The 27874-nt window shown below is 33.4% G+C and overlaps 1 protein-coding gene across 2 annotated transcripts in view; it reads right to left on the reverse strand.

Moving 5' to 3' along the window:
* Positions 1-377: 377 nt before the first annotated feature.
* LOC143234089 (salivary peroxidase/catechol oxidase-like) overlaps positions 378-27874 on the reverse strand; it is a 63642-nt gene continuing 36145 nt past the window's right edge. The window contains exons 5-17 of one of the 2 annotated variants that reach the window (XM_076471145.1): positions 27658-27766; positions 23066-23283; positions 22340-22510; positions 14629-14796; positions 13866-13967; positions 12033-12155; positions 11608-11849; positions 10845-10977; positions 8483-8610; positions 8119-8321; positions 6326-6495; positions 5374-5482; positions 378-2627 (exon numbers count right to left, since the gene is read on the reverse strand). In XM_076471145.1, the coding sequence (XP_076327260.1) occupies positions 2546-2627; positions 5374-5482; positions 6326-6495; positions 8119-8321; positions 8483-8610; positions 10845-10977; positions 11608-11849; positions 12033-12155; positions 13866-13967; positions 14629-14796; positions 22340-22510; positions 23066-23283; positions 27658-27766 (1958 nt within the window). In that variant the 3' untranslated portion in view covers positions 378-2545. The remainder of the gene's footprint in view (positions 2628-5373; positions 5483-6325; positions 6496-8118; positions 8322-8482; positions 8611-10844; positions 10978-11607; positions 11850-12032; positions 12156-13865; positions 13968-14628; positions 14797-22339; positions 22511-23065; positions 23284-27657; positions 27767-27874) is intronic. The other variant, XM_076471144.1, reaches the window with a different exon arrangement.

A 27874-nucleotide genomic window follows, 5' to 3' on the forward strand; every position in this document is an offset into this window, starting at 1 on the left:
AATTAATACTCCACATAATTATAATTGTTAAAACTGTTAATACGTTAAAACTGTACCGCTTATGATGGCTTAATTTACATGTTCTTATACCGTGCTACATGATATGGTAACTGTAAATACGTCATAAATTAAGCACAATTCAAAACTTATAGTGTAGAGTAAAATAATTTTTAGGCATTAGAGATTAGATTGTTATTATTATTATACCTAAAACAACTTTCTTCTAAATTATTTTGGGTATTATAATAATAATAATCTACATCTCTAGTGCAGAAACATTATTTTACTCTACACTATAAGCGTAGAGTATTATTTAATGAATAATACGAATTATAAACGCAATTTTTCTTTACTCAAAATAAAATTACTAAAGTTATAAAGTATTTAAAACTCGTATCATGAAAAACTAGGAAAGAAAATTATATAATACACTTCCTAATTTTTATTGGTAAAATATAAGGTGGCCACAATGGATTAAGCAGTCCTATAATTTTTATAATTAAAAGTAATATTCAGGAGCGTCATTTAGTAATAGATAATCGTAACACGAAAAACACCTTTACAGCTCATATGTATATGTGAATTCGTAATTGAATAAGCTGCATTATTTGCAGTAGCTTATAATAAATACATATTTTCTTAATTCAGAATACAGAGGGTTTAATTTAACACGACAAAGCTACAAACACTTTCCTCTTCATAGGTTTTTTGAGCGGTGATAAATAAAATAAGCCTGTGATTATACAAAAGTAATTTGAATAAATAATAATATAAAATCATTTGTTCACAAAGTTTCTATCTTTCAAACAATTACAATGGATTAACTTATCAAATAAGGGACTTATGAGTATTTTCAATAGAATGGAATATTTTGTGGTATATAGATTTATTACTATAAAAGAAATCTAATTTGTTAGAACAAAAGTAATTTTTACATAATAAAATATTAAGAGATAATTAACTGTAGCATTTTGCGAGCTTTCGGTTTGTTTTATAACATTTCAATGAACATAGGATATGTCTCCAGTCATACCATGTTTCAAAAATTCATATTCAGTGATGATAAGAAACCCACTTGAAGTAAAAATGTTTCTCAGGACAGCAGGTATGGGAATTAAAATTTTTATTAAAATAAAGTAGAGAACAACGTTTCGACCTTCTTAGCTCATCTTAACTTAAGATACAAAAATTCACGCTGTACGAACGTGCTATTGGTAAGAATATCTCGTTTGATAATTGACGTAACAGAAAGTTGTTTTTTTTAAGGACGATATCCTACTTTTAAAGCACTTACTAATTTTAAAGGTAAATCTATAAATAAGTTCTTATCAGTCAGTATTAATCTTAATTACTAATTAAAGACACTAAAATATGTCTTTAATTAAAGTTTACTATAGCACAATGTTTTGTATGGTATATTTAAAATGTTTAGAAACTCAAAAATAAACATATTCAATCAATGAAACGAATGAAACCGTAAAATATATAAAAATTACACATTTATCAGATATTAAAATTTTGCAGGGATATTCAAGATATAAGATTGCAACTTTATGATAAAGTAGTGACATAAAATATGATTGCTTGAAAAATGTTTATCTTCCACACTTAGCGAGTTATATTGATATTAGAATTTACTTTTTTAATGGTGTCTAAGCATAAACAGTATTTTAAAATTATTTTAAATCTCATGAAACAAACGAACATCATTTTCCACTTGTAGAAAGACCTATTGTTTCAATTGGTTTAAGTCGGTAATTAATATTTTTAAATGAGTTAGGACTACTAGCTCCATTAACTTTAAAATATAATATTTTTATAATCCATGAAAAAGTAAGATACACGAATTTTGTCAACGTCCAAATTTCAAGTAAACAACATTTGGTTACTTTACTAGCGCTATGATACGCTTGCTATGTTTTAAAATTCATTTTTGGTTAAGCACATTACTACACAATGGGCTATGCTATCCACGCTCTACCCACCATGGGTATCGAAACACGATTTTTAGCGTTAAGCCTGAGAAGATTCAAATGTATGCAGTTTTTTACAATTTTGTAATGAAATCAATAAGGCCTCATTGTTTTATTTTTTTAAAAAAAGTTGTCATAATGTTTTGTCTAATTACATAAACGAAATTATTTCTCTCCTAGTGAGTACTTTTTGATTGTTTTTTTTTTAAATAATTGTTGATTTATTGGCTTACTTTTGAAATACTTTATGTTTTCGAAATTATATTAACCTAATACATTGAATTATGCTTGAAACTTATTCTGTAAATAATTTCAATTTAGGTTTAGAGTATTTTGGGTTCCGTATGTCTCACTCTTTTACTGTCACTGTTATAATGTTTAGCAATACAGAAATTTTTATCAACGACTATTTGAATTACATTGCTAGAGGTAATTTAACAACTGTAAAAACAAATCTGTGTATTGGTACAACAGTTCTTCAGCTTTTGTTAATTTTGGGTTATCTTCGATTTGTAATGCACTGAATAAACTGAAAACATTGCGGAAAAATGAAAACTATATTGAATCTAAGCCTACTTCTTGCCAAAGTAGTTGACGTCGGCCCACTTGGAAAGATCAAGATGAGGAACTTCAATGCAATTGACACGTGGATTTCTAGAGAAATAAAAAATATGTTACCTCAGTTTTTAATAGGTAAGACATTGGTTACAGATATAAGAAAAAAATCATGTATGAAATAAGAAAAACATCCAACAGTTAGTCCCATATTCTTCATACAGTCGACCTAAAATCGGATACCAAAATGCTCAAAGCTGGCTATACAGTGATTGTACACGTACAGATAAAAGTCATTAAACTCTATACAATATTTAAGTGTTCTGACGTGTAACTTACCATAACTAGCTATAGAAATGTATACTATATATCCCTGCCTCCTCCTCAGTAATTTAGAATAAACTAACCGGTTTATGTTTTAAGGTTAGGTTTAAGTCACAGTGTTAGAGATGGTTATTTAATTTTTAAAACGTGTTTATACAGTAAGCTGCTAATATTGGACTTAAGGGTGAACAGATTCTAACTTCACAGTCATTATTCAAACGTGTTCATGTGTATTAATTACCCATTTAAATAACTAGGGATGTTTAATTAGGGATGTTCACACGAACCACAAATATCTTATTTAAATCATGCATCAGTTTTCCATGTTTTAAACTAAGGATCTTGATTTTGAAAACACTATCCATTTAATAAATAAAGACTTCAATGCTATGTTATGTTTTTGGATAGATTCACACAACAGAAGCAGTGGATAGCAGATCTACTGGTGATCATTGATTGTTTGTTTGTTTTGAATTTCATGCAAAGCTACATGAGAACTATTTGCGCTAGCCCTTTCTACTTTACCAGTGTAAGATTAGAGGGAAGGCAGCTCGGCATCACTACCCACCGACAACTCTTGAGCCAGTCTTTTACCAACGAATAGTTGGACTGATCGTCACTTATAGCGTCCTCATGGCTGAAAGGGTAGCATGTTTGGTGTGAAAGATCACAATGAAATCTCTAACGTCAGCTGTAAGTTTGTACAGAAGAGAATCCTGGCTTGGAACAATGGGTTAAGAAAAGAAACTACCAGACACCTAAATGTAGTGAATGATTTTATATACCTAAAGAAAAATCAACTTCGGCAGATACCATAATATATAAAAGAAACACAGCAGTTTGCTGTAATAAACAGAGACTAATTATTACATTGGTGAAAATCCTGATCAGATACAATTGATCCTTCAATCATTGTCATAGTCACACGCAACGTGAGACATCTAATTATTCTAGTATTTTCACCGACTTCTACATATAATCTTGCGCTGAGGTCATAAAATACAGTTCGGCTGTTAAACTACTCCCAAAACAAATTCCTTGATAGCTATTATTAGATTTGAATGACTTATACTCACGCCCACACGCAAAGAACTAAATTGTACCAACAAACAAGTGGTTTGATATAGTAATATTTTTACCTATAAGTAAACTATGTTAATAAAGTTCGTCAGGTCCCATTCATGTGTAATATGTTCACAATACAAATAAATCATTTCACGGGTCATAAAATGAGAATTATCTAAGTATCAATTCTTTGTTCTCTTAAAATGTTAATATTCCACGAGCAGTTAAAGTAATATGTGTATAATTCTCAGATTTTCTAGTAATGTCGACTACAGTGATAATCAAATAGTGTACGATTTCTAATGCCATAATACTTGGAACCATATCATATAATTATTATTCAGTGTAATTATAGGCTTTGAATTTATTTATTTTCGTGTTTGTTTATTAAAGTGGTTGCATTATACATGCCAACCAACATTCCATGTAATGTTTACTAGCTTTATCAGGCCCGGCATGGCCAGGTGGGTTAAGATGTTCTACTCGTAATCCGAGGGTCGCGGGTTTAAATCCCGGTCGCACCAAACATGCTCGCTCTTTCAGCCGTGGGGGCGTTATAATGTGACGGTCAATCCCACTATTCGTTGGTAAAAGAGTAGCCCAAGAGTTGGCGGTGGGTGGTGATGACTAGCTGTCTTTCCTCTAGTCATACACTGCTAAATTAGGGACGGCTAGCACAGATAGCCCTCGAGTAGCTTTGCGCGAAATTCAAAAATAACAAAATAACAAATATAGCTTTATGAATTAACCAGTACAGATTCCCTCATAGTAAATTGGATCTTGTGAAAAGTTGGGTTGTGAACATGTATAGGGACAAGTTTTATTCCGGAAAGAGTGTTGTTCTCTTTTTAGTTCACTTTGAAGTGGAATTATTTGATAGCACTGGTAGAACTACCATGCTATGGGTGTCATCCTGTTACTGCAAAATCAGGATGGATCATGTCGCTATGGCGTACACAGAAAAAAAAAATACTGGTGATAAGATTCGGACATGGTTTTCACAGTTAATATTGTTTAAACACCAATAAGAATAGATAATATGTTTTGATAGAATGGAATTATTTGTATTTGATATTTTATTGCTTCGTTTATCTATAATTTTCATGAAGTCCAATGTTTGCAATGGTTTACTTTTTGAACATAATTGTGTTTATAAATGTGATATTGAGTGAGATGAACAAGAAAAAAAACATCTTGTTATACAAGGCATACCAAAAATACATGAAGCCAGACCACTGGGAGACGCCCGTAATTGTGAATATTTTACATTTGTTGACGATCTAGTTGTAATTTGATTCAAGACTACGAGAGCGGGAAAGTAGCGAATTGTGCGGTGAACATGGGTGTAAAAAAGGTAACAGTTTTTGTTAACCAAACCTTTAAAGACACGAAAATTAACTTTACATGGCTTGATATTCATAACGCATTTAAAAAATATATAATTCAAGTAACTCACCTTTGTGTATCTGCAATTAGCATGGCATTTAGTTGGATGTTGTTCATGTCGTCGGCGTTTTCACATAAGACTCGACAAAGCTGAACTTTACGAATCTCTTCAAGTTGTTCTAAAACGTGACAAAATATGAGGTTGAAACTTTCACATTACTGTAAATAAGTCGTCCAAAAAATTCTCTAAAACTTTTATTTATTCTGAACATTTCACATTCCATGTTCAGCTCTTAGGAAATTCAAAGAGTGGAAAAAGAGCTGAAACAAAGCTAAAAATATCCGATAAAGACAGAACTGCTTCATACAATGCTCTTGTCTTGAACAGAATAAACCATTTAGAATCAGTGTAAATAGATACTCGTCCGTTTATCTTTTGGCGTGTAATTTACTTTAGGACTTTGCTAAAGAACCGTAACTAAATAACTGAAACAGTTATTCACCACACAGTGAATCTCTTTAGAGAGATGGCGTTCATTATTAAATGTATAACTTGTTAAATTATATAAATATGCATATAATAACTGTTATAAAAAATAACAATTACAGTTATAGATTTTTTTTTCTCTTTAAGCCGTATTGCAAATACATATATAACGTCCTGTGATTATTTACTAACCTGATAGAGAGATAAAATAGGGAAACAATTTTGAAAAGGAGAATAAGTGTACTTACTATTTGAATGATCATATGTCTAAATCTTAGATTTTAAATTTTAAAAGCAATATTAAAGAAACATTATGTTATTTCAATCGAATATTAGCTTTATATTCTATGTAAAAAAATACTTAAAGCTGTTTTGAAAATAATAATTTATTTAATCACCAGCCATTCCGTCTTTATCGGATTGTTATGTCTGATAGTTTTGTTTTATCGATACCATCGTCTGCAAGTTTCAGTATGTCAGAAGTTTATCATTTCTAAATGAGATATAATTAAGTTGTGCACAAAGGGTAACATACCAGGAGTGAAAGATGATGGCCATCCACCGTTTTCGTACCAGAAGCGATCTCCTTGCCTTAGGTAACTAAACTGCTCTGCAATAAGACAAGCAAAAGTTGGGCCTACAACAGCATTGGGCAAATGGTATTCAGATATACCAGCACTCCACAAGTCTATGTCGTCCACGTGTCTATTGGTATAGAGTTATACAAATAAAATTACTATGAAAGAAAAAGATGGACGAAATCGCTTTTCTGGCTCGTTATCCTTAATCAAAAAAATTAAGTTTAAGAAACTTAAGCTATTTGGTCCTGTATTTCACAAATTCAGTTGAATTATTATAGGTTCTTGTATAAGTTGCGCTTGTGTCTATATTATTTTGCTACTTTTTTCAGTGTCTGAAAGAGGTTTTATACAGCATGGAGTTCTGTACTTATATTATCAGTTGAACATGAATGGTTACTGAGAAACATAAATATTTATTTACGTCTTTATATTGAGCTACTGAACTGTTTATTACCCAGTCTTTTCCATCGAAGCTCAAATAACGAGATTACTGTTTTCAGAGACAGCAATCATTTTTAAAGCGTGTGTGTGTTTTCTTATAGTAAAGCCTCACCGGGCTATCTGCTGAGCCCACCGAGGGAAATTGAACCCCTGATTTCAGGGTTGTAAATCCGTAGACTTACCGCTGTACTAGCGGGGGCAATCATTTTTAAAGCAGTGTTACGGAAAATAAACTGAGTTACCTTTTTTTGTGTGTGTAACAGACTCAAAGCCAAAATGTATGTTAACTAAAAAGTGTCAAAACTAACTGTTATAAATTGATCTTTGTTCCTTATTTATTTACATATTTTCTCGAGATATACGTTTCACAGCACTTTGAATTCAATATCGAAATCTGTTTAGGGCTAGTTTAACAGGATATTTTCCCACTTCTTTAGACTCGGATTACATAACTGATGAGGTTAAGTTTCAGGAAATCGTTTGACTTTAACTCAAATACTAATATATTTATACTTTTACTTACGACAAAATCCATTGTAAAGTTTGTTTGTTTGTTTCTCAATTTCCTGCAAAGCTACACGAGAGCTATCAGCACTCGCCGTTTCTAATTTAGCAGTGTAAGACTAGAGGGAAGGCAACTAGTCATGACCAGCCACCGCCAACTCTTGGATTACGCTTTTACAAACGAATAGTGGAATTGACCGTCACATTATAACGCCCCCACGACTGAAAAGGCAAGCATGTTTGGTGCGACCCTCAAATTATGAGTCGAACGCCTTCTTCACCCATCTGGCCATGCTGGGCCCCGTTGAAAAGAACTGATCAAAACTTTTAGTGAAACCAATCATATTCCATTTGTTCTTTTATACATAATATACAGAGAACTTCAGAAATAATTATTGTGATTTGTTATTAAAACGCCCACCAGTGACTCAGCGGTATGTCTGCGGACTTACAACGCTAAAAACCGGGTTTCGATACCCGTGGTGGGCAGAGCGCAGATAGCCCATTGTGTAGCTTTGTGCTTAATTCAAAACATCAACAACAACAATAGTTATAAAACTGGTGTTATTATTATTTACTTTCTGTTTTACTCGTACTTTGTATCCACAAGTACTTTGGTGGAGAAACTTTTGTATCAAAAACAGATGTGGTCCAATTGGTATTGGAGAGCTCATATTCTATTCTATTTATTGTTTTCATTTTAAAGATAATTCAAAACTTTCTGTAATTAGAACAGAGGTTTATACAATGCATACATGACTCAATAGCAGTAAATACAATTGAAATATTTAATGTCTCCTACCGATAGAGTTGGACATATCTTTGAACTGTCGTATTAGGCATAACTCCTATTAGATCATAAAAGTTGCGTGCCTTTGGAAGCCCGCAGTATTCTCTGTAGAAGTTGTATCCTGGGTTACCGTGTTCCCGAGAACGTTGCATGTTAAGAGCAGCAAGATCCATTCCAAATCCTTCTCCGGGTTTTTCGAAAAGGTGGTTAGTTACCTAGTGACAAAAACAATTATCATATTGTTATACTATTTTATAGAAGTTGCAGAATTAGTTTTACAATCAAAATTTATTATTGTAGTAATTTCTAAACAATAGAAAAATCGCTACTTTAGATCACCAGAAATAAAACTAAAGCAAACTAACATTAAGCCTACCTCTGTAGTAACTTCAGGATCCATTCTGTTGGATTCTTGATTTATTAGGCCCATTAAAAATGTATCTACGATACCAGGTTTATAGAGATCATAAGGTTGACGTAGCTGCATGGACAAACGAATGGATTCTGTAACAAAAAACGATATTTGTAGTAATAAGATATGAGCATTCTTTCGATACATTTGTGCCTCAACATTAGGTAAAATGACTACAATATGCAGGGGTTGGAATAAAATAATGGAAACTCGTAACGTTTATAACTTCAAGATTTTTGGTGTGTGATAATTCAATTTTGCATTAAATTATTTTATGCTATTGAATTTGTTTATATACGACTTATATATCATTATGTACTTTTTTTTATGGATAAGATCCCGAAAACGTTAAGCTTGAAAGGTCTATTACATTTCCAAAGAAGAATGATTTTACATGAGTGTATAGTTGAATTTTTAGTGGCATGAACACTAAAGGTACTGATAGTATCTCGAGTAATAGTATCAAAATGACGTCAGCACGTATATCAAAAACAAAACTCTGTGCGAGAAACATAATAGTGAAGAAAAACGTAGTTGAAAGATCGTGACAGACGACCATTAACACGACTAGTGAGACAAAAACAGAAGACTGTACAGAGTGCGTGGAACGATAACTGGACTGTAAAACCAACACTAGTCGGAGAACATTACTATTACCAAACAACCCACTTCAGATCGTTACTACGTGCTACCAAAGTGACAAACCAAAAAATCGTAGTCACTTCACTCAGATGTACCAATGGAAGTCTTATTTAGTTACGTATGTAAACAAACCACTGGGAACCGTTGTAATCAGAGGGTTGCGGGTTCGAATCCCCGTCGCACCAAATATGCTCGCCTCTTCAGCCATGGAAGAGTTATAATGTGACGGTCAATTCCACTATTCTTTGGTAAAAGCGTAGCCCAAGAGTTGGCGGTGGGTGGTGATGACTAGCTGCCTTCTCTCTAGTCTTACACTGCTAAATTAGAGACGGCTAGCGCAGATAGCCCTCGAGTAGCTTTGCGAGAAATTCAAAAACAAACAAACCAAAATGACAAACCAAGAAATCGTGGTCACTTCACTCAGATATACCAATGGAAATCTTATTTAGTTACGTACGTAAACAAACCACTGGGGAGCATTGTAATCTGGGGGTTTAGGGTTCGAATCCCCGTCGCTCCAAACATGCTCACCCTTCCAGCCGTGGAGGCATTATAATGTTACAGTCAGTCCCACTATTTGTTGGTAAAAGAGTAGCCCGAGAGTTGGCGATGGGTAATGATGATTAGCTGCCTTCCCTCTAGTCTCACACTGCTAAATTAGGGACGGCTAGCGCAGATAGCCCTCGAGTAGCTTTGCACTAAATTAAAAAAAGAAACAAAACAGTTTTCATGTTTAAGTTTATATTGTTTAATGCATGTCTGACAGTCTGCTTATGTTTGATTACTGCTTTTTTTCTTTCTGGTTTTGCCTTTTCCATCAAAAAGTTTCATTTTTTTCCATTTTATTTATTCGTTTTAGTTTCATTTCATTCTGAAAACGTATGTTTTAGTTTTCAAACTTCTTCATTTTCTTTGATATCTTTTGTTTGTTTGTTTTGAATTTCGCAAAAGCTACTCGAGGACTATCTGTACTAGCCGACCCTAATTTAGTAGTGTAAGACAGCTAGTGATCACCACCCACCACCAACTCTTGGGCTACTCTTTTACCAACGAATAGTATGATTGACCGTCACATTATAACACCCCCACGGCTGAAAGGGCAAGCATGTTTGGCGCAACGGGGACTTTGATATCTTGTTGTTTTTTTCTATATCCTTCTTTTTTCTGTATAAATCAGTTTTTAGAGTCACCTCAACAAACTTTTTGCCGACAGGACACAACATCACACATGTCATCTTCATGCGCGTTTTCTCTCCTGATGAAAAATAGTCCTTCTGCGTTAATATTAATATTCTTAGTACCACTGATTAACACCAGGACTGTGTAAATTCTATAGCAACAAATTAAAATGAAAAATATCAAAAGAAACTCCTCAAGTTATCTAGAAAAATACCGTAATTATTTGTAAAGTTTTGTTCTTCAGCGGCAAGTCTTCGAATTTACAACAAACACTAAGATGAGGGGATCGATTCCCGTCTCCTTGGACACAACAGATAGTCCTTTATAACTTTCCCACAAGAAATCACAAACTTTTAAAGTTTGAATTTTTTAAGTACTTTATTTTGGAAAAGGGAAGCGTAAGAAAAAAAGTACATTTCGTACACATGTTACAATATTGGTAAATTTTAATGGCATACAAAGAAATACAAAACGATAGGCTATTATATCATATATTAGTACATACCAAGTTTTTCATGGAACTTATTGTATCTTTCAGTAACATCAGGTAGCAAACTGTGGCCAAATCTAAAAGCTGCTGTCTGGAAAGCTGATCGTATCCCACTGTTGATTTTGGGATTGTAACCATTATAATAGCCCTATGAAAATAGGGTAAAAAATTACTAGCTAAATTATTCGATTATGCATCGCACCATGTAACTCAAACTATTGACAAGACATTGAAGACAGATATGGATAACACGTTTTTCATGCACTAATTTAGCTTTAATTCAATGTAAAACTTATGCACAGACAACTTTTATAAGAAGGTAGTCAGAAAATATTTTTTATTGTTTTCATCTTGAAATCAATGAAACCGCATGTATTTAGTTGTTACTTTTAAGAGTTAGTCAATAAATATCTACTTTAATGCATTATAAGAAACAGTGGAATTGTTCTGAAATTGTCACACGAACTTCCATGATGGGTATAAAAACGCTATTTTTTGGTAGACACAAACTGTTTCGTTTGTTATAATTTGTAAGAATATTGAACAACTTTATAGGATGCAGCCAATAATAATAAACAATAGATTGTATGATATTTCAGTGCCCAATTAATTTCTTAATAAATTTACTCTTAACCAAAATGTTACAAGGTTTGTATAATTTGAAAATGCTATTTCTGTGTTCATGCTGTTTAATACACAGTCCGAGAATAAAGTACTTTGTGTAATTTAGTTAAAGTTTGATAACAGTTTGTAACAAGATAGATATATAACTACATACGTGGGGAAGGAGTTCTAGACCAAACTTTTTTATAGTATCCGCCCCAAGAATTGTGGGGAGAAACTCTTTGTAAGTGATGTGCTGTAACTCGCCGATAATGATGTGGCGGGTTTCTTGGTATATCCTCTCATCGTCCCAGTGAGGATTAATCTGTCCTAGGGCTTCTGCAATCCTGTTGTGTTCTCTCATCCATATAGTGTGCATCACAGATAACACCAGTTGCTCATTCACTCTTTCGTCACCTAGGAAACGAAACGTATGACGTCATATAATATAGTCTATTCTGTCGAGAAATGTTTACTCTCCCCACCTTCCGGTAAGGAAACGGTACCTTCTGTAACCAAATATAAAATACGAGTGAGGCTATGAAGTAGTCAAGTGTGTTTTACTTCGTTAGATTTACAAGAACAATAATAAAAACTTGCCAGCATCAAAGCAATAAGCGTTCCTTGGTCTAGCAGTGCACCCAACATCTGGATCTATTATTTTCATGGGCAGAAGATCTTTTAGGCCTAGTTCACGGTAGAGAGGAGCCGTTTTCAGGAAACCTGTAAGTGAGCACCCTTGTTATTAACTCAGTTGATCATCGAAATATCTTCAAGGATTAAAGATAAGGTATTAAAAAAGCCACATTTGGATTAATTTAGAGAAATATATTATACCGGCCTGGCATGGTCAGGTGGCTAAGGCACTCGACTCGTGAACGGAAGATAGTGAGTTCGAATCCACCTCACACCAAACATGAGCCTTTTCAGTCGTGGGGACGTTATATGTGACGGTCAATCCCAGTATGCGTTGGTAAAAGAGTAACCCAAGAGTTAGCAGTGGGTGGTAATGACTAGCTGCCTTCTCTCTTGTCTCACATTGCTAAATTAGGGAATGCTAGTGTAGATAGCCCTCGTGTAGCTTTGCGCGAAATTCAAAAACAAACACAACTCTATTGTTCAAGCAGAGCGTAAAAGTAGTTAGACTGAAAAAACATTGAAAATATCAGTCTTTTTAATAAAATCGAACTTTTTAAAGAAAAGTGATAGAAAATGTTAAAAAGGTGAGTGGTTCTAAGATTGGCAATACATGAGGAAACTATTATTTTTATTATTATTATTTCCGTCAGCTTTTTACCTTTAAATCTTTAATTTTTTCGCAAGAATTTCTGTTTTGGCGATATTTGCCATCTAAAATTATTACTGACATTAAGTCGAAATATATTTTTACGTCAAGTGGTTAAAGAATAAATGCTAATATATTTTTGGAACTAAAACAAATATATTCACGTGTGTGCGCGCTTCAGATTCAACACGTGTTCTGTAAAGTTGTTTTTTTTTGTTTCTTAAAATGTTTTTTCAATCACATAAATAAGATTTTGTGTTTGAAACTTTTAGAGGCATTCCATGTGGCTTAGTTACGTGAACTTCTTTCTATCAGTTGGTTATTTTTGCATCAAAGGTTTGAAGCTGTTACTGAATTTTCAAGCTCTCTTCCGTTAAGCACCAGTTTCGTATTTCTGTGATGGAAAACACATTGATGATGACGTAGCATAAATAACTTGCCAAAACTGTTATGCTCTTAGTGTAAGTAATTCCAAAATCACTAGCCTTGTTTCATTTGTGGGTCTGTAAAATAGTAAAAAATTGTCATAATTATGTTATGTGCCATACCCTGCGTTAACAAAAAATATTTAGTCAAAATTTTACAATTAAACGCATGTGTTTTTACTATAGTAAAGCCACACTGGGTTATCTGCTGAGCCTATCGAGGGGATCAAACCCCTAATTTTAGCGTTGTAAATCCATAGACTTACCGCCGTACCAGCGGGGGGCATTATTTTAGTGCTTTTTCTCCAGGTGGAGCAACTAGTATATTAAGCTTGAGTGTTTTTTCAATAGCAAAGCCTCATTGGGCTATCTGCTGAGCCAACCGAAGGGAATAGAAACCCTGATTTTAGCGTTGTAAATCCATAAACTTACTGCCGTATTAGTGGGATGCACTATTTTAGTATTTTCTCCCCAGATGGAGGAACTAGTATATTAAGCTTGTGTGTTTGTCTTGTAGCAAAGCCACATTGGGCTATCTGCTGAGCCCACTGAGGGGAATCGAACCCCTGATTTTGGCATTGTAAATCCGTAGACTTACCGCTGTACTAGCGGGGGGTATTCAACGTCTTCGATTATTTTTGGAAGATAGAATATGAAGATACATCCACTAAAGTGTCCTTTATGTAGAAGTTTACAATACCTCTGTTTAAATCTTAGGCCTACCTTTGCGAAACTCTCGTATTCTCTCTGCGTCTTCCCGCTGGCTCCCATAGATGAAGTTTCCATCAATGTAAGCAGATATTTGGTTAATCTGTAACCTCGGACCTGGACAGAAACACAGACGAGAATGACATAATACTGTATCATTTACATACGTTTTTATAGTTTTAATATAAAGTTTTAAAAATTGTCCTCAGTCATTTGGTTTTGGTCCAATAAACTGCAGACTTTTCGTTGTTTGGTTCACAGTTAAACACTTTACTGCAAATATGTCGAAAAGACAAATAAATAACATGTTTAAACAAATTCAGTAATTAAAGCAATATTAAAACAACTTAAAAATACGGATGATTTTAGTTTTATTTACTGTTACAAAGGTTTGTGACTTTATATATGATTCAGTACTCTGATTGAATTTACACGAGAGAACATCAAATAAATAAAAGTTAACAAGAATCCTGTTAAGACTTACCATTCAAGTAAGTTTTACAATGAAGCTGTGAATAATAAATTACATTTAATTATAATTTTAGCATTGCTATTGTTAAAGGTATTTTTCGGGCGTAATCCCAAATATCAGTTTTTAATTTCTACTACTTAAAATAAGGATCTTCGAGCTTTCACATGAAAAAAAATCATGTCTCATTTACTTTGTTAGGAATGACTGATTTTAACTCGATGTATAATTAATAATTACTAGATTTTATTTTATCCAAGGTTTGATATCTTAAGTGTTGTGCTATGTAGTTATATGTATATGACTTACCAAGGGTACATCCAGGTTTTAATCCAGGAAGAGTACGAGCAAAGTCCATACATTTTCTGTTGTAGAACTTGTAGAAAGGATCATTCGGTGGGATAGCGATGGGCATACAGTTGGGATGTTGGTGTGGAGGTGGAAACTTGCAGCATTCAATGTCTAAACGTCTGTGATCTATAGAGAAAAACAACGCTGGTTTGTTACATACATGTTGGTTAGTGCCACTAGGTGAGCAGCGACGTAGTTACATAAGTTACACTGTTTTCTTATTCATCAGAATCTGCAGATGTAAAAGTATGTTTTATCTTCGTGGCCTGGCATGGCCAGGTGGGTTAAGACGTTTGACTCGTAATTTGATGGTCGTGGGTTCGAATCTCCGTCGCACCAAACATTCTCATCCTTTTAGCCGTGGAGGCGTTATAATCCCATTATTAGTTCTTAAAAGAGTAGCCCAAGAGTTGACAGTGGGTGGTGATGACTAGCTGCCTTCCCTCTATTTTTACACTGCTATATTAGATACGGCTAGCGCAGATACTCCTGAAATAGCTTTGCGCGAAATTCAAAAAAACGAAAAAACACTTATTTCAGCAAATAAGTACAGATACGTTTATGTAATCTAATTAACCCTAACAAAGTGCATAGCATCATAAGGAGGATATTTGAGTGGAACGCGAGATGGGAAGCTCAATAGTCACACATCGCTTATGTGAGGCATTATATCTATGTGGCTGGTAACGGGTGGGCCAAAGAATAGCATCAAAACTACTGATTTTTAATTTTTTTATATTTCTTGGGTACTTAGAAAAAATTAGCTACTGATGAAACTCGATTTAAATCTATAATTGGATCAAATCCAAGTTAAAACAGGAGTAGGAAGGGGCTACAGTACGATCGCTACACCGACTTTGAGGCTGCACCAAGTGTTGTAATGTTATCAAACTCATTCATATCTTGTTTATTTGTTTCTGATGCTCCAATTCCTAAATTTCTTACACTTGTCTTATGTTTTTTTTTCCAGTAATAAGTCTCGAGAGTTACTTGGATTTAGGTATACCTTTCTCGTAGCTTTTCATAGAACCATTTCTTTACATTTCCTGGATTTAAGATCTTTGATGTAGAATTTCTTCCATCCAGTCAGAGCGGCAGCTTTTTCTTTGGATAGATTAATGACTACTGCTTGTTTTGTATATTCACCAATACTGTTTCTAACCTTATCTCTATTCTTGTAGTAATTCTCTCTTCTCTGAGACAAACACTTCTAACTGATAGACAAATGTTTTCATCTTCAAGTTTGTCTTTAACGACTCTTGGAAAAAACTTGCATAGACTACCAGAAGCAAATTCTAATTAGTGCTTTAATGTGATGTAATAACAAACCTTTCTCGTGTCATTTTTGTGACATATTTTCTTCATGATAACGTGATTCTCTAACCTCTGATCGTTCTTTTGCTTAAATCCGTCTGAAAACCTGTTTCATATTTCCCTGTTCAATATAGGCACGGCATGGCCAGGTGGTTACGGCGTTCGACTCGTAATCTGAGGGTCGCAGGTTCGAATCCCGGTCGCACTAAACATGCTCATCCTTCCAGCCGTGGGGGCGTTATAATGTGATGGTCATTTTACAACGCTAAAATCACGGTTCGATTCCCCTCGGTGGGCTGAGCAGATAGCCCTTTGTGGCTTTACTATACGAAAAACACACACACTCTTTACTTATCTTATGTTAAATCTACAGTCTGCTAATTTCTTACGAAGAAGGGATTTAGAGTTAGTTCTCTCATGTTAAATCATCCGCTACTTCTTTGTGTAGAATTTATGTCCCGATGTTAGATGAGATTTTGATACTTCATTGTATAGGATTTACTGTTACTTGATGTTAAATGAATATGACTTGTTACTTCATTATGCTATAATTAAGTTATTTCCTATATTTTAAGTGGATATTATACGTTACTTCGTTGTGCTTTATTCAAGTGTTATTTTCTAGATGTTAGGGATGTCTATGTTTCTTTGTCGTGTTTTATCTAAACACTGGTTCCTAGCTATTAAGTGGATATCATATACTACTATGTTTTTATGTAGTTGAGTGTTATTTTCTAGATGTCAAGTTGAAGTCATGTATTTCTTCGTTATGCTGTGTTTGAATGTTATTTCCTAGGATTTAACAGAACATTGTATGTTACTTTGCCATGCTGTATTTAAGTGTTGTTTCCTAGCTGGAACACATAAAATAAAACGTTTGATATATATTTAACAGGTTACAGAGATAACGCAAAGGAAATTCAAAGGCTTTTGCAAGAGGAAAAGTAGTTTTTTAATCATAAAATCAAAATTACTTTGCATCGGATTGTCAACATTTCAAGTGCAAAAATACACGAGCAAAGTCACGAACAACTTTTAGTTAAAACACTTAATTAAAAAGTCATATTTTTATGTACTAAAGCGATGTAATGTTTCTGACAGTCTGCGAAGTTTCGTGTTAATAGGTATAAATTATCAAAGATTATAGTGCGAATGATCTCGTGGTTGCTTTGTTGGTAGGCCTCGCATGGCCGAGCGCTTTAAGGCATGAGGGTCGCGGATTCGCCTCCGAGTCGCGCCAAACATGCTCGCCCTTTCAGCCGTGGGGGCGTTATAATGTGACGGTCAATCCCACTTTTTCGTTGGTAAAATAGTAGCCCAAGAGTTGGCGGTGGGTGGTGATGACTAGCTGCCTTCCCTCTAGTCTTACACTGCTAAATTAGGAACAGCTAGCACATATAGCCCTCGAATAGCTTTGTGCGAAATTCCAAAAAACAAACAAACAAAACAAAAGCTTTGTTGGTTAGGCTAGCGGCTACTTAAGCACAGTCCTGTAAGTAGACACCATAAGCTGGTCCTAACATGGCCTGGTGGCTATGGCGCTCGATTTTCAAGTTGCGGGTCAAAGGTTTGAATCCCTTGCCCTTTAGGGTTGTTGTCAGAACTAGCTACCCGAGTGTAAAAATTCTAGATTAATACAAAATACCAGAGTGGCCAACGAAAGTCTAGATTGGATTATACTCGAAAGAAGAAGGTATGTCGTATTTAATCGTTATTCTTTAGATGTCATGTGTTACTACATTGTGTTGTATTTAAACATTATTCTTTAGATGTCATGTGTTACTACATTGTGTTGTATTTAAACGTTATTCTTTAGATGTCATGTGTTACTACATTGTGTTGTATTTAAACATTATTCTTTAGATGTCATGTGTTACTACATTGTGTTGTATTTAAACATTATTCTTTAGATGTCATGTGTTACTACATTGTGTTGTATTTAAACGTTATTCTTTAGATGTCATGTGTTACTACATTGTGTTGTATTTAAACATTATTCTTTAGATGTCATGTGTTACTACGTTGCGCTGTATTTAAACGTTATTCTTTAGATGTCATGTGTTACTACACTGTATTGTATTTAAACGTTATTTCGTATATTTCAAGTGGATACCACATGTTACTTTGTTTGTTTATTTGAAATTAGACACAAAGCTACATAATGGACTATTTGTGCTCTGCTAACCATTGGTATCAAAACTGATTTTTAGTATAGTAAGTCCGTATACATACCGCTGTGCCACTGTGACGCTGTTACTTTGCTATGCTGTATATAAGTGTTATTTCCTATACTTTACTTCAAGTGAATACCATATGGTACTGTGTTATGGTGTATTTAAGTGTTATTTTTAAATATAAATAGAAGCATAAGATTTTAGGTAATTATTATGTTAACTTATTCCTATTTCTACTGCACTATGAATTAGTGATACTTTGTTGTTAAAAGTACAATATTCTTGATTTTAGGCATGAATCATCTGACCGTACAGAATTATGTGTTATGTTCTTGTAGGTTTTGTCTTCTTATTATATTATTTGTTGATATCATGTGAAACGTTATGTTTAATACAATTTGCATACGGGTAAGTAGCTCTCATGTTATTTTTAAATCATTTTATAATTCTGTGAGAAAAATGAATTCGTAAATATAAAGAATTGTATAAAGCTTGTATCTGTATTGCATCTAGACATATTTTTCAAATAATTGATATCTTGTGTATGTTTAAAAAAATAACTTTACAAATTATAAGTTTATTATCACAACAAACGGACTAAATCCTTCAAAATGAGATTACGTCACTCTCACAGTTACATATTTTCCGATTCAAAAAATAGAAAGCAAAACAATAACAAAATATCAAACTTAAAGTAAGTCTATGCATTCAATAAACGGTACTAGTTGAATGTGAATAAATTACGGGATCACTTATTGTTCTTATGCTTTGTTAACACATACATTACAGGCGAAAGTGTGGGAGAAGCTGTAATACCTTGTGTTCATTGTGTTATATTTCTAAATTCACTGTGCAGTAAATATATAAAGATACAATAGAATAACGTTTCTTGTAGAACATGCCCTAAATTATTAAAGATACTCGATTTAAAAGGCAAATCGAACCAGAAAAGCACATCTGTTTGTCAACCTGTCTCCTTAGAATTGTAATACGGAAGAGAGTATCAATAGCAACCCATACTTTGGTATAGAACATTTATTCATTTTATATATAGCGTTAAACAAGTTGGTTCTTGGCTAATGAGTTACAATGAGATATCAAAATCAGAAAAAGTTATTTATGGTATCCGACAGCTATGGAAGCCCTAAATCTTTTAAACGAAAGATTTGGTGGACGACGACGTTTCGAATAATTTTCGTAACCCATCGTTGCCTATCGACTTTATTATCTGGAAGATTCACTACTTGTGCTTATAAGTATGTTGGATCTTTGAGGACCTTCGCAACAACAATAAATAACGGTTTATTTACATCAGATTTTATGAAATAGGAAAAACATTTTACTGTTTGTTTCAGTCTTCAGTTGTTATGAAAGCAAAAACATTTTACTGTTTGTTTTAGTCTTCAGTTGTTATGAAAGCAAACACATTTTACTGTTTGTTTCAGTCTTCAGTTGTAATGAAAGCAAAAACATTTTACTGTTTGTTTCAGTCTTCAGTTGTTATGAAAGCAAAAATATTTTACTGTTTGTTTCCGTCTTCAGTTGTTATGAAAGCAAAAACATTTTACTGTTTGTTTCAGTCTTCAGTTGTTATGAAAGCAAAAACACTTTACTGTTTGTTTCAGTCTTCAGTTGTTATGAAAACAAAATCATTTTACTGTTTGTTTCAGTCTTCAGTTGTTATGAAAGCAAAAACATTTTACTGTTTGTTTCAGTCTTCAGTTGTTATGAAAGCAAACACATTTTACTGTTTCTTTCAGTCTTCAGTTGTTATGAAAGCAAAAACATTTTACTGTTTCTTTCAGTCTTCAGTTGTTATTAAAGCAAAAATATTTTACTGTTTGTTTCAGTCTTCAGTTGTTATGAAAGCAAAAACATTTTACTGTTTGTTTCAGTCTTCAGTTGTTGTGAAAGCAAAAACACTTTACTGTTTGTTTCAGTCTTCAGTTGTTATGAAAACAAAAACACTTTACTGTTTGTTTCAGTGTTCAGTTGTTATGAAAGCAAAAACAATTTACTGTTTGTTTCAGTCTTCAGTTGTTATGAAAGCAAAAACATTTTACTGTTTGTTTCAGTCTTCAGTTGTTATGAAAGCAAAAATATTTTACTGTTTGTTTCCGTCTTCAGTTGTTATGAAAGCAAAAACATTTTACTGTTTGTTTCAGTCTTCAGTTGTTATGAAAGCAAAAACACTTTACTGTTTGTTTCAGTCTTCAGTTGTTATGAAAACAAAATCATTTTACTGTTTGTTTCAGTCTTCAGTTGTTATGAAAGCAAAAACATTTTACTGTTTGTTTCAGTCTTCAGTTGTTATGAAAGCAAACACACTTTACTGTTTGTTTTAGTCTTCAGTTGTTATGAAAGCAAACACATTTTACTGTTTGTTTCAGTCTTCAGTTGTAATGAAAGCAAAAACATTTTACTGTTTGTTTCAGTCTTCAGTTGTTATGAAAGCAAAAATATTTTACTGTTTGTTTCCGTCTTCAGTTGTTATGAAAGCAAAAACATTTTACTGTTTGTTTCAGTCTTCAGTTGTTATGAAAGCAAAAACACTTTACTGTTTGTTTCAGTCTTCAGTTGTTATGAAAACAAAATCATTTTACTGTTTGTTTCAGTCTTCAGTTGTTATGAAAGCAAAAACATTTTACTGTTTGTTTCAGTCTTCAGTTGTTATGAAAGCAAACACATTTTACTGTTTCTTTCAGTCTTCAGTTGTTATGAAAGCAAAAACATTTTACTGTTTCTTTCAGTCTTCAGTTGTTATTAAAGCAAAAATATTTTACTGTTTGTTTCAGTCTTCAGTTGTTATGAAAGCAAAAACATTTTACTGTTTGTTTCAGTCTTCAGTTGTTGTGAAAGCAAAAACACTTTACTGTTTGTTTCAGTCTTCAGTTGTTATGAAAACAAAAACACTTTACTGTTTGTTTCAGTGTTCAGTTGTTATGAAAGCAAAAACAATTTACTGTTTGTTTCAGTCTTCAGTTGTTATGAAAGCAAAAACATTTTACTGTTTGTTTCAGTCTTCAGTTGTTATGAAAGCAAAAATATTTTACTGTTTGTTTCCGTCTTCAGTTGTTATGAAAGCAAAACATTTTACTGTTTGTTTCAGTCTTCAGTTGTTATGAAAGCAAAACACTTTACTGTTTGTTTCAGTCTTCAGTTGTTATGAAAACAAAATCATTTTACTGTTTGTTTCAGTCTTCAGTTGTTATGAAAGCAAAAACATTTTACTGTTTGTTTCAGTCTTCAGTTGTTATGAAAGCAAACACATTTTACTGTTTCTTTCAGTCTTCAGTTGTTATGAAAGCAAAAACATTTTACTGTTTCTTTCAGTCTTCAGTTGTTATTAAAGCAAAAATATTTTACTGTTTGTTTCAGTCTTCAGTTGTTATGAAAGCAAAAACATTTTACTGTTTGTTTCAGTCTTCAGTTGTTGTGAAAGCAAAAACACTTTACTGTTTGTTTCAGTCTTCAGTTGTTATGAAAACAAAAACACTTTACTGTTTGTTTCAGTGTTCAGTTGTTATGAAAGCAAAAACAATTTACTGTTTGTTTCAGTCTTCAGTTGTTATGAAAGCAAAAACATTTTACTGTTTGTTTCAGTCTTCAGTTGTTATGAAAGCAAAAACATTTTACTGTTTGTTTTAGTCTTCAGTTGTTATGAAAGCAAACACACTTTACTGTTTGTTTCAGTCTTCAATTGTTGTGAAAGCAAAAACACTTTACTGTTTGTTTCAGTCTTCAGTTGTTATGAAAACAAAAAAAAATTACTGTTTGTTTCAGTCTTTAGTTATTATGAAAGCAAAAACATTTTACTGTTTGTTTCAGTCTTCAGTTGTTATGAAAGCAAAAACATTTTACTGTTTGTTTCAGACTTCAGTTGTTATGAAAGCAAAAACAATTTACTGTTTGTTTCAGTCTTTAGTTATTATGAAAGCAAAAACATTTTACTGTTTGTTTCGGTCTTCAGTTATTATGAAAGCAAAAACAATTTACTGTTTGTTTCAGTCTTCAGTTGTTATGAAAGCAAAAATAATTTACTGTTTGTTTCGGTCTTCAGTTATTATGAAAACAAAAACAATTTACTGTTTGTTTCAGTCTTCAGTTATTATGAAAGCAGAATTGTTTATTGTCGCTAGGCTTTAAGAGAGAACTAATTAACAGAAACAAAACAGACTTACTTAGAGTTGGGGAAGCAAAAGTCAAATCGTGATCAATCATCTGACCCCAGGCTACTAGAATGTTACATAACACTTGATCATGCTGGCTAACGTCATGGTGCATAAAAAAACTAACCACACGAGAGGAAGGAAGATCTGATCCATCAACAGAGCGTCTTGGACTGGAAATACCTGTATATACACAACTTTAGTGGTCAGGATTTAACTTAATCTATTTATATCTGTAAATTTCTCTATAATTTTATCTTTGATCTTATCCTAAAGCTTATCAGCTTCAACCTAAAAGTTTACCTTCAATTGAATTTTACCTTTAAGTCACTTTGATTATCACAAAGTTTCATATCTAAGTTTACACATAGTGAAATTATTTTAAATGTTAGTACAGTTTTACTCTTGACTCACAATTATGTTTCATCATAGAATTCCCTAAAGATTTCTCTCAAAACGTTCTAAAACTTCATCTTTACTCCTACAGATTCACTCTTAAATCTTTTAGTCTAGGTTTGTGCATCAACATTTTTATACTTTTACAGTTAAAGTTAAGTTTCAGAAACTAATTGCACGTGTAGCAGGCAGTTTTGATCCTTGAACAGAACTTCTTGGGTGAAAAATACCTGCATAAACAGAGCAATTGTCAGAATATGACTTAATCAAACTATCCGTTTATCAACTTCCGTATCTATTATTAATATGAAGTAAGAATAAAAGAGCTGGACCATCACATACCGTCACTGTAAACAGGGGGCAGATATCTCAGCATTGCTGATCGTGCGCTGCCCCAGGAGGGGTTTTCCAGATTGTTACACATACCAGATAATGTGCGGTAACGGGTCAGCTCGCACTTGACTGGTTTCAAAAAGGTAGGGCAGATGTATTTTACAGTTGTTTTCGTTGTGTCGACCTTTGGTAAGGCGTAGGCAATGGCATCACGGGAAAGGCTATATCTATTTAAATACAATAAAAGTCATGAAGATTGTATATATATACACAACCTAATTACGACACAAGGTGTACAGACAATAAATACAAATGGTTGAGTGTGTTGTATTAAAACGATTTTGTAGCAACACCACGTTGTTACAGTCCATGTCGTCACAATAGCTCTGCTGTGTAGCTTTCATTACAAAAGACTCCATCGTAAGAGTGTAATTTTCAAATCACACCCTCATTGCTTTCCATAATTTATGGAATGAAGGCGACGGTTTTCTAGTACTTATTTTTCAACAGTTATATCACACATAAATCTAAATGTGTCAAAGCTGGTGACTTTTTCTGTATTTTTTGTATGAAATAACATAAATACCTCTTCCATTCCACAAATGTTTGAAGTTTCCAATTGTTCAACAGAGAGTATGATTGGATGTTGCGGATAGGTGAACCCATAGGCTGTTGGCCTTGTTTTCAAATGAAAAAAAAAACAAACGTTTTATTAAGTTGCCTAGTATTTTCTGAGACACGAGGATATAATTCACAACAAGTTATCAACCATTTGACACTGTGATGTAGTTGTGGGTGATTTATTACTACAGGATTATACAATGACTCCTTTTTCCATAAAAATAATTTTATAACAGGTTATTGAATGATATAGAGATAAAGAAAATAATATTTCAAATAAAGAAATTTCAATGTTTTCCAGGGAAACAAGCATCTCGTATAGCAAAATCCAAACTTAAATTTGAAGACAATTTTAAAATATTCATGGGCTTTCTTTTTATTTTTGAATCCACTTCTGATATCAAGTAATTTTAATTCATTAAATGTTTAATTCAAACTATCTCCATCCAAACACGTGGAGAGCTTGATTATAGTAGGCCCAACAAGGACTGACTCACGTTTTACTAATAGTGACTAGCTCTATATGAGAAATGAAATATTAGTGAAGCTTACTTTGGGAGCAGCATTTACGTCAGCCAAAATAGTAATAATACTTATAGGTGTTCACACAGAATAATCACCAGTATTATATATTTTCCGCAAAATTAGCTGTATGTATATCCGAGAAACTGGTATGTTGCAGTTCTGCAGGAGGTCCATTCAGTGTCATTCATCTCATTAGAAGAAGAAGTGGACTAAATATGTATATTTGAGAGAAAAGATAACCATTGTACAGAACCGCTGTTACCCAAGAACAGAATGCATAAGTTTGCTGCAGTTACATTAACATATGTAATAATTGAACTAGCATCAGAAACTTTTTTCTATCCAAATCTGATTAGACACCTGTGTGACTGCTGTAACACTAAACTTTGGCATAGGACTAACGTTGATGTTTAATGATGGCGAATGGTAGTCAGTATCCTTTAGAAAGATACACAGCGGACGAGAATTACTTTCCAAGCAATGATGATGAGTCTATATGATACAGTAAAGCTCCTAGAACACTTGACATCACTGATTAGTGCAGTAATCAAAGTGTTTTAATTGCCGACAGACCAGAGAACAAAGAGAACTGCTCATAGATTTTCCTGGAATCAGTGTCTGACAAAATAAAGTTGAATATTAAAAACCCGATATGAAATTACTGCATACTGATTTAGAGCATTGAAAGTAATTTAGTTGATGGTCAACATCACTCAGGTAAGCTAAATAAGAAAGCTGATAAACTAACACAGTGTTTTGAACAAGGACACTGTATAATCTGGCAAGAAATAACAGTGAAGAAACGTATGATAAAATTACCAACAGGTGGCGTTCAAAGTGAAGAGCTATGGGATTAAAAGATTTTTTTTTGTTTTAATTTCACGCAAAGCTACACAAAGGGCTATCTGCGCTAGCCGTCCCTAATTTAGCAGTGTAAGACTAGAGGGAAGGCAGCTAGTCATCACCATCCAGTGCCAACTCTTGGGCTACTCTTTTACCAACGAATAGTGGGATTGAACGCGCATTATAACGCCCCACGGCTGAAAGGGCGATGTAGGATTAGAAAAAGAAAAGGAGAAATACATTTCTCTTGGTGCTGTAAGCTAAAGATCAGATTAATAAGTAAGCAGTACAGTGTATGTTTAATGAAAGCAACACTTAAGTTTAGTCTGAATGATGAGAGGTAGGCGCAAAACTACATGTTATGCCATAGCTATGGATCTCAATGGCTTTGATTCAAAATATCGATAAATGTCATGGTATTAAACCTCATCAATATGAAAGTTGTCATACTATTTTGGAACTGATGAGATCCAGAGACTGTTCTATAATATAACTAATCAACTTACACGTTCATACTAGTTGCACATATGGTTGAATATATGGAAGTGATGCAGGCATTGATTTCACTTTGTGTTCTTTATAGTGAAAACATTGACACCAACCTTTAATTTGTCTCTCCATTGAATTGTCACTAATATTACCTTATTTTTTGTCTGTGCCTCATCTCAGACAGTTAAAAATACAGTAATTTACAAAAAAAGAGAGCTGTTGTCGTTTGTTGTTAAGCGCAAAGTTACACAAAGGGCTATCTGTTTTGTACCCACCACGGCTACCGAAACCCGATCCCCAGCAGTATAAATCCACAAACATATCACAGCGACACTGGGAGGAAAGCAGAGAGCAAACAGTAGTGGGAAATAGTTTTATTTCTCCTTCTTTATTGTAAACCCTTCTACACATTGTTGTAATGAGTTTCAGTTTTATGTATGAATCTAATTGAGGTAAACCATTAGAGTGGTACGCACGTGTCCTTGTCTTTACAATTACATGTGGTTAGCAAGTTAAATTAAGTTCAGAAACGTTTGTGTCTATTTAGTGTATTCGTCAACTAATAGGAGTTATTGATCTATTAACTAGAAGAAAATATCAATATAATTTGTTTGCCAATTTAATTTTGCATAAAACTACACAAAGGCTATCTGCGCTTGTCGTTTCTAATTTAGTAGTAATAAACCAGCTGGTCTAGTGAGAGGCCAGCTATTCATCACCACTGACAGCCAATTCTTGGGCGGGCTACTATTTTACCAACGAATAGTAGAACTGACCATTACATTATTATGCCCTCACAGCTGAAAGGGCGAGCATATTTAGCAGTACAGGGACTCAAACCTGCGACTCAGATTGCGAGTCAAGTACCTAACCAACCTGCCATTTCAGGTCCCCGCCAATAGAATTAGGAGTATCAAAGACAGTAAATAATATCTTAGACTTTAGCCCTTAGATATAGCTGAAGAACTTTGTGGTGTGTTTTTATCCATGTTGCTCACAGACACTACTGGTGAAATGTGCTGATTGTGTTTCAAAACGTACCTTTTGGACGAGATGATTATTTCAATAACAAAGACAGGAACAAGATATAAAGTTAAGGAGATGACATTGGACATAACTTTATTTAGCCATAACATGTTTATTCTTACAATAAACATGTTTTGATCATCCATGCTATGTGGTAAACTGTCTATTAAAGGAATGCACAATGTGTTGGTGGCATCGATCAGGTGTATGGAAATATATCGATTCATATTACAAGAAATGAGACACAGAAAGAGGTACTCTCCTTGTGACTAGTCAGATAAATCACATAAATATGTCAGAGTATAAAACAGTGTGGAAACTTTAATTATAACTGTATATAATTGTAAAATTTCTGCTAGTATTCAACACAGACTTGTTCCTGGTAATTGCACCAATCTCTGTCGTCACATCATCCTATTTTTTTATTGTTTCTTACCAGACGCTCGACATTGGGCTAAATCATTAAATATCTTGTTATTGTGGACATAATTTACATCGATGTTTTAACATCTAACACCACATTTCTAAGACATATAAGTGTAGAGAAACAAAACAATATCGTGATAATACTATAATACTACATTTTGTAACCTCTTCTGAGACATATCAATGTATGAAAGAAGCCAATGTGCTCTAAATAGAGTAATTGTAATAATACTTCTCAGATAAACCAATGCATGAAAGAATAAAGTTAACTAAAGTTACTTTTTTACTGCTACCTCTGAGACATAACGATAGTGAAGAAGCAAATACATCTTTAAACTTATATTCTAAGACTAATTTATATGGAGGAGTTTAATAAAATCATCAGTTTCTGGTAACTCGTACAGACATAGAACAAACCAATAAACTACTTAAGTCATCATTCACTGTTCATTTTTACGAATTCTAAAATACGTGGAAATCTATTTCATTATTCACAAAATACTTCTCTTTTTTGTCTTTTACAAAACTCAAGATTCTAAAGAAAGACGAAAAACAACACAATGTAATGCATAGTTATTTGTCTGGTTAGTACGTGAAGAAATAATAACTGATCCATGCAAGCTACAACTGAAGGAAAATGAGATTTGTAAAGCCTACTTGTTTTGACTTACCGGTGAGCCAAGATCCGTGTAGCTTCCTCTAAGATATAAGCTGCTGAAGCAACATGTTCTGGTTTGGGAACAACTGAGGACAGCTCGTGAATTTCTCGAGGTGGACGGCCTAATTCCAAACAAATAGAATACTGTTATGTAATATAAATATCACATCCTCATTTTGTGCATTAATTAATTGACATTAAATGGTAGAATATTTTTAACAGACTTCTTG

The sequence above is a fragment of the Tachypleus tridentatus genome, chromosome 12 (genome assembly GCF_004210375.1).
Source record: "Tachypleus tridentatus isolate NWPU-2018 chromosome 12, ASM421037v1, whole genome shotgun sequence".
NCBI lineage: Eukaryota > Metazoa > Arthropoda > Merostomata > Xiphosura > Limulidae > Tachypleus > Tachypleus tridentatus.